The following is an 8,764-nucleotide window of genomic DNA, read 5'->3' on the forward strand; positions in this document are numbered from 1 at the left end:
GTTAATGGCGGTTAGATGGCGTTCCCATACTTTTACGAAAAATAAATCCTTGTCACTCAGTTTATTGCAGAATTGATATTTGAAATTAAAGTTGGCTCTGTAGAAGCCCCAGGATACTGTGGGACACAATAAAAGTTTGATTAGGAGCAACACCATACTTTTCTGCTCTAATGTGCGCAAAGCTACGTCACTGAAGCTGCAAAACCTGAAGAAGAGTTCACCAGATTAGACTCATTGTTACAAACTAATTTTACTGACCGGATAGCTTTGGAACAATCATTAGTCAAGAGGAAATAAACAACATTCTGAAACAGAAATCTGAATTCTCATAGGCAAGACAGAGCTATTACTTCAGGGCGCTAGACCTAGTCACCTTTGTATGAGATTAACATCCAGTGATTATTTTGCAGACATTCCCGCTATAAACCTTCAGATGGCAATATTAGAACTATCCCTGTCGAAATGATTAAATCCTTTAGGCATTTTACAATCTGTATGAATCTGAGGTTACGTTGGAAATCTCACTGTGACAGCTGGTTAAATCAGCTTGACTTGCCTCAGTTACCAGCAGATGAATCAGCAAGCTTGAACAAATTAATTTCTATTTAAGAGTTAAGGTGGATTACAAATGCTAAGAGGATGTTGAAACCGTTGGAAGCCACCTCATAATTTATCTGTTCGTTCATGGATCCTTTTTTTTTGGATGTCACGCAAGGAACTTTCGACGGCTCGTGTGGGTGGAGCCCAGGGAAGACTTTGGAGGACTTGGCACAGCATTGATGAGTACTTGAAGGCAATGCTGTAGCCTTTTCTTTTGTTTGTGTGTGTAAATGGTCCCTTGTCTTGTGTCGTCTGTGTGTGTGTTTGTTTGTGTGTCTGTTTCTGCATGTGTGTTTGTCTCTCTCCCTAGTTTTTTCTCTGTGATATTGTGGCCCTGGGACGCCTTCCTATGTCCCAGTGTGTTGTTTGTAACTGTTGTAAATGTTTTGTTTACTTTTTCAGATTATAAAACTAAAAATACAAAATTTCATCACAAAAAAATAGTAAGTTACTCCTCTAGTAAACTAGTATCAACTGAAATAAAACAAATAAAACATTGAGACCCTTCAACAAAGCACTATGGATAATAACAAATTCAACACAGAACTGTTTCCTTGGACTCGTCACTAGGTTCCTCAGTCATGTATATTTTGTATATAGGTATCACATCGCTCTAGAATCTTTGCTACCGTCCTCTGGGCATAGGTGGAGTTTGATATTTGAACCAGACGGAGCGAAAAAAACAAAAAAAAGTCTTTTAGCAGCTGAGACCTGGCCTACCACTTGCGAATACAGCATGAGCACATATAGACAAAACAAACATTCTAAATAAAATAGGTTATTTTAAAGAAGATTTTAAATTACATGTAACAATTTAACAATTCACCAAATCCAATCACGGCGGTCTTGGAACGCAAAGAAGGACGCGGCGGAATGGCCCGGCACTTAATTCAACTAAAATGTACAGTGAACAGTCAGTGTTAAACTATTGGTGAGATGCCTCCCAAACGCAGAAAGAAGCACAATCACAAAATAAAACGTTAAGAAAAAAGATCTGTATTTTGCAGTAATCCCAAAACACAAAAGTATCCACAGCAATCAGTAGATCCACAAAAAGGGTCATGGTGTATCCGCACCGTCACATTCACCAGCCAGCTCCAAACAGGTGAAGCCTCTCCACTCGCCGTTTAAACAAAGTGAATAAACATTAAAGTCCAAATCTACAAAAATGTGCAATCAATTAGTAAGCTGACATTAAATTTTATACAGTACATGGCATATAGGAAACCTTATTGCAACATTGTCACGGCAAGATGTCCAGACAAGTGCAACAGCAATTCGTTTTTTCATCCGGTGCTCCCATCGTCAGCAGGTAATATTTTTTACTAAAACAGTATATGAAATCAGATGATTACTACCACCATTTGCTGTTGTGTTATTTAAAATATTTATACATTATCCAGTCATGCCAGAGTATTATTCCACTCATTTTTAAACAATGCAATTACCAGTTGGGGGGGGCCGAGACTAAGGTGAATTCATTTCTCTGTCACCCCTACCCCTTACCCCTTCCCTCGTTTTTGGCGTTCACGCGGGACTAGTGGTGTCCCAATGGTATACACATATGTATTGCAAACAGACATAGTAGTACACAGATAAGAACATCTGCTCTGCACCACCAAATGAACATAAAATAACTATAACTATATAATATATAAAATGCATATGCCACTGTGTCCAACAACATACAACAGACAGAGACGGCATCTTGGGGTTTGTGATCAATTCTGTATGGTGATGTCACCAAGTGGTGTCCCATTCATAGGGGTATGTTTTCACCCCTACCCCTTACCCCTTGGTTTCAAGGGCCAAGGGGTAGGGGTAAGGGGCAAGGGGTAGGGGTAAGGCTGAATCCCATTCCTTCCCCTTAACCCTACCCCTTACCCCTTCCCCTTGCTTTTGCGCGTTCACGCGGGACCTAGTGCTGTCCCAAAACCTATTAGGACCGAGGGGTAGGGGATAGACCAAGGGCTGTATAGCCCTTGAAACCTAGTGTGGATGCGACCTCACTTGAAAACACACAGGCATCAATGGCTGAACTGCTACAAACTACAAATTTTTTCTATTTTTGTTATTGCCACTCTTCATTCTAACCCCAACCGGCCCGTCAGACACCGCCTACCAAGAGCCTGGGTCTGACCGAGGTTTCTTCCTAAAAGGACGTTTTTCCTCGCCACTGTCGCACTGTTGCTTGCTCTGGAGGAAACTATTAGAACTGTTGGGTCCTTGTAAATTCTGGAGTGTGGTTTATCTGTAAAGTGTCTCGAGATAACTCTTGTTATGAATTGATACTATAAATAAAATTGAATTGAATTGAATTGGCTGCCCGGCGACCAGAGAGACACAAAAATGTAAGTACTTTCAGCTTAAATAATTGATTAAAAAGTTACGACAGTCTTGTTTTGTGGTCTATGCAGTCCTGTACATGTATACTTGCAACCATGTTCCTAACTGAAACGTTTTAAAAATCACTAGCTTGCAATGCTAACGCTAATCGCTAACGCTAACGTTGAACAGTCCCACATATTTCTGCCTTGAATGGACTGTATACATAGATTGTATAGCTATATATATATTAATATTAACGGTCTACGATACATCGCTACGTGCTTCACATATACCCACCTGTATCACACAGGAGGACACAGGAGGACACAGCAGCTGGTCCAGTTTGGGGCTGAAAACGCAGACGTTTCCTAAATCCTGTGTTCATGTTGTACCCATTCATTATTGCATTGGTACTGTATTATTGTAATCATTTGTAATTAATTCCTGTTCATTGTTCATGCACTTGTATATTGTTGTTGGTTTTGATACGGGACACTGATGATATGTGGGGGGGGGGTTACTGGCCAACAGCCTTCAGACTGGTCTGGAATATCAGAACAGCTGTAGTTAATTTGTTTATTTGTGGTCTTGTTTGTATTTTTTAGTTTTATACACTACCCTTCAAAAGTTTGGGGTCACATTGAAATGTCCTTATTTTTGAAGGAAAAGCACTGTACTTTTCAATGAAGATAACTTTAAACTAGTCTTAACTTTGAAGAAATACACTCTATACATTGCTAATGTGGTAAATGACTATTCTAGCAGCAAATGTCTGGTTTTTGGTACAATATCTACATAGGGTATAGAGGCCCATTTCCAGCAACTATCACTCCAGTGTTTAATGGTACAATGTGTTTGCTCATTGGCTCAGAAGGCTAATGATGATTAGAAAACCCTGTGCAATCATGTTCACACATCTGAAAACAGTTTATGTCGTACAGAAGTACAAAATGACCTTCCTTTGAGCAGATTGAGTTTTGGAGCATCCATTGTGGGGTCACATAAACGTCAAAAGGCCAGAAAAAGAGAACTTTCATCTGAAACTCGACAGTCATCTATCTGTCATGAAATGAAGGCTATTCCATGGAGACATTGCTAAGAAATTGAAGATTTCCTACAACGGGGGGTACTACCCTTCAGAGGACAGCACAAACAGGCTCTAACCAGAGTAGAAAAAAGAAGTGGGAGGCCGCGTTGCCCAACTGAGCAGAAGATAAGTACATAGAGTTTAGTTTGAGAAACGGACGCCTCACAGGTCCCCAACTGGCATCTTCATTAAATAGTACCCGCAAAACATCAGTGTCAACATCTACAGTGAAGAGGCGGCTGCAGGATTCTGGGCTTCAGGGTAGAGTGGCAAAGAAAAAGCCATATCTGAGACTGGCCAATAAAAGAAAAGATTAAGATGGGCAAAAGAGCACAGACATTGGACAGGGAAGACTGGAAAAAGTGTTGTGACGGATGAATCCAAGTTGAGGTGTTTGGATCTCAAAGAGAACGTTTGTGAGACGCAGAACAAATGAAAAGATGCTGGAGAATGCCTGACGCCATCTGTTAAGCATGGTGAGGTAATATGATGGTCTGGGGTTGCTTGGTGCAGGTAGGTGGGGAGATTTGTACAGGGTAAAAGGGATTCTGAATAAGGAAGGCTATCACTCCATTTTGCAACGCCATGCCATACCCAGTGGACAGCGCTTGATGGAGCCAATTTCATCTACAACAGGACAATGTCCCTAAACACACCTCCAAATTGTGCAAGAACTATTTAGAGCAGAAGCAGCCAGCTGGTATTCTATTGGTAATGGAGTGCGTGGCAGCGCAGTCACCAGATCTGAACCCCATTGAGCTGTTGTGGGAGCAGCTTGACGTATGGTACGCAAGAAGTGCCATCCAACCAATCCAACTTGTGGGAGCTGCTTCTGGAAGCGTGGGGTGCATTTCTCCAGATTACCTCAACAAATTAACAGCTAGAATGCCAAAGGTCTGCAATGCTGTAATTGCGCAAATGGAGGCTTCTGACGAAAGCAAAGTTTGATGGAAAAAAAATCTTATTTCAAATACAATCATTATTTCTAACCTGTCAATGTCTTGATTCTATTTTCTATTCATTTCACAACATATGGTGGTGAATAAGTGTGACTTTTCAGGAAAACACAAAATTGTTTGGGTGACCCCAAACTTTTGAACGGTAGTGTACATTTGAAGCCTTTTTATGTGTGCGACATGTTAGTTATGGTTCTAATAGTTGACAATGGTTCTGTAACATTTTATGTAATGTTTGCCTGTTATGTTCAATTTATCACCAATAAAGACAGATTTTTGTTAACAAAATGTTTTTATGAACATCAATGACATTCAAAACGGTGATAACTGAAACAGATATATGTAAATGTGCTGTATTTATATAGCGCTTTTCCAGTCTTAACAACTGCTCAAAGCGCTTTTACATCTACAGGAAACATTCACCATTCACACACATTCATACACTGTGGCCGGGGCTGCCGTACAAGGTGCCACCTGCTCATCAGATAAACATTCACACACATTCACACTCCGATGCGCAGCACCGGGGGCAACTCGGGGTTCAGTGTCTTGCCCAAGGACACTTCGACAATGACTGCAGGGGCAGGGATCGAACCACCAACCTTCCAATTGGCAGGCAACCGCTCTACCACTGAGCCACAGCCGCCCCCATACACACCAAGTATACATGGTCTATATGTATGTATACACCCTGTATACAGGGTGTATATGTATGTATACATGATACATGTGTATACACATATGTATTGCAAACAGACCTACAGACCAGGGTACAAGCGGCCGAAATGGGTTTCCTCAGGAGGGTGGCTGGCGTCTCCCTTAGAGATAGGGTGAGAAGCTCAGTCATCCGAGAGGAGCTCGGAGTAGAGCCGCTGCTCCTTTGCGTCGAAAGGAGCCAGTTGAGGTGGTTCGGGCATCTGGTAAGGATGCCTCCTGGGTGCCTCCCTAGGGAGGTGTTCCAGGCACGTCCAGCTGGGAGGAGGCCTCGGGGAAGACCCAGGAGTAGGTGGAGAGATTATATCTCCAACCTGGCCTGGGAACGCCTCGGGATCCCCCAGTCGGAGCTGGTTGATGTGGCTCGGGAAAGGGAAGTTTGGGGTCCCCTACTGGAGCTGCTGCCCCCGCGACCCAACACCGGATAAGCGGATGAAGATGGATGGATGGATGGATGGACCTAAGTACTACACAGATAAGAACATCTGCCTCTGCACTACCAAAGTGAACCTAAAATATATAAATATTTAAATACATATGACACTGTTGTCCAAACCCACACAATCAACAGACAGAGACGGCATCTTGGAGGTTTGTGATCAATACTGCATGGTGATGTCACCAAGTGGTGTCCCATTTCATAGGGGTATGTTTTCACCCCTACCCCTTACCCCTTGGTTTCAAGGGCCAAGGGGTAGGGGTAAGATGGAGAAATGGGATTCAGCCTAAGACAGAGAAATGGGATTCAGCCTAAGAGCTACATGGAAAAATATGACCCAAACAAGCTGTTTTTTTGCAAAATGTTGCTGTTTTCATATTTCCACATGTAAATGGGTAACTAAAAATGTTGGGTGACCCTCCCCTCAACAAAGAATAAAAAGACATGACACTCCCATATTTTCCTCTGGTGGTCCATTCCATAAATACCGAACGGTCCCTTACTAAAACATGATCAAGTAGAAGTAGACATTATGCCAGTCAGTAGAATATGGTTGAGTTCCATATTAAGTGCTTTGAGGGCCTACTGTGAGTTATTTTGGGGTACAATAGTTCTGGAGAAAGTTGCAAGCAGCAATACAGGTGGCCAAGCAATCGGCCCATTTGGTATGGGCACTGCACTAGTATAATTATAAACCAAGGGAAATTAGAAATAAAGGCCTGTTTGATTTCTTACAGTAGTTGGTGCCCCAGCCACTACTTGATAAAGTATTTTATATAGAGAATTAATGCAGCCTCACCTTCCTCTTCTTGCTTCTACCCTCAGCCTGCAGGGTCCTGGTACACTGCTCCACACACTGAGAGAAGTTCAGACTATTGTGGTCTGAACTGTAGTCCAGCTCAGCCAATTGAGCAAGAGACAGGATGTAGTTGCAGGCTATACGTAATATTGCCAGCTTGGATAGCTTCTGCCCATAGGAGTAACATGGCACCTGGGGAAAGAATGAAATGGAGGGAGATGGGCATGAACATTTTTTAACATGTGTAAACTGGCTTGCTGTCTGTTAACTAGAATATAAACAAAGAAAATGATGATGAATTCCAGTTCCAGTAGCCAGAGAAGACTGACTACAACCACATTCTTTTCAGCCTTTTAAGGCAAAGCAATTTTATTTCAAGCGATTTCAATATGTACATAATAACATGTGTAAACAGTGTTTATATACACTACCGGTCAAAAGTTTGGGGTCACTTACAAATTTCTATTCCACTCCATTATAGACATAATACCAGCTGATCTGATTGGGTGGCTGATCTTTAATGCAATATCTACATTACCCATTATCACCAACCATTCATTTAATCATCCAAAGGCACATTATGTTTACTAATCTGATTTTATTTAAAAAACTAACTAGAAAAACACTGGCAAACCTATTTGCAATTATGTCAGCACATAATGTAATCTGAAAACTGCTGCCCTGGTTAAAAAAACAATGCAACGATCTCAGCTGGGATTCTGTCTATAATGGAGTGCATTGAAATTCAAGTGACCCCAAACTTTGACCGGTAGTATATCTAGATATATATATATATATATATATATATATATATATATATGTATATATATATATAACAAATGAGTGTATCAATAAAAAACAGAACAATCTAATACACAATGGAAGTATCCTTTACCCCAAATTAAAAAACTAAAAGTATTCGTATTTTGTCCTGGTCAATTTAAAGCTTCTGTGTGTAACTTTTTAACGTTTATGAAACTGTGTAATTTTTCATCTAATGGTCATAAATGACTTGTAACAACAAACAGGACTAACAGTGAAAAGAACACTATTTTTACATAGTTTTTATAAATGCCTTTGCCTGGGTCCGATTTTTCCCTGCAAAGTCACAAAATGATTTACAGCGGGTAGAACAGCTCTACAGGAAAACATTCAGACACAGGTCACAGATTTCTTTGAAACACTAGAAAAGCCTATGTTCTAATATCCAGCCAGGTAAACGTGGCAGGCAATTTCTTTATATAGGCCGTATCATATTAAAATTTTAGTTTAGAAGTTATTTGTTGTAGTTATGGCTGATACTAGGGCAAGACCAATAAAGAAGAACTAAAAGCTGAAAGGTAAAGAGAAAGACAATGGGAAAAAAGCGTGCAAAAGCGGAACCCAAAGCGCGACGTGGGGAAGCAAACATCAGAAAATATTGTTGCGTGAGCCGCAAAGGTCTGCGGCAAATATCACAGAGCCCTAAAGGGTTTTTGACAACCTCTGGTCGGTCTGGTTTAATTTTCTATAAAAGCTTGTAAAACATCAACCCTGTTGTCCATAGTAAATCATTTTTTTATTTTTTATTTTTTTTATTTAACCTTTATTACCTTTAACCTTAAATTAATTTAATGGGACTAGATCTATGAACATCATGTTTTTCAGAAAAAACTCGGCTATCAGAATATTTGTGCTGCAGTGAGGTCACTTAAATGTCATAAAGGTTGTAGGACCATAACGACAAATAAATAAGTAAAACGGAACATGAATCTCACAGATATATATTGATATCACACACACAGCAATGCCACCCAAGCATTTGTCTAAATGCGGTTCTATATATTTGGAGTCATCCAGTG

At 40.6% G+C, this 8,764-nt stretch overlaps 1 protein-coding gene across 1 annotated transcript in view; it reads right to left on the reverse strand.

Moving 5' to 3' along the window:
- atoh8 (atonal bHLH transcription factor 8) overlaps positions 1 to 8,764 on the reverse strand; it is a 105,612-nt gene that overhangs the window by 89,358 nt on the left and 7,490 nt on the right. The window contains exon 3 of the mRNA XM_032510628.1: positions 6,924 to 7,115. Coding sequence (XP_032366519.1) covers positions 6,924 to 7,115 — 192 coding nt within the window. The remainder of the gene's footprint in view (positions 1 to 6,923; positions 7,116 to 8,764) is intronic.

Source organism: Etheostoma spectabile, unplaced genomic scaffold, assembly GCF_008692095.1.
Source record: "Etheostoma spectabile isolate EspeVRDwgs_2016 unplaced genomic scaffold, UIUC_Espe_1.0 scaffold123, whole genome shotgun sequence".
NCBI classification, from domain to species: Eukaryota; Metazoa; Chordata; class Actinopteri; order Perciformes; family Percidae; genus Etheostoma; species Etheostoma spectabile.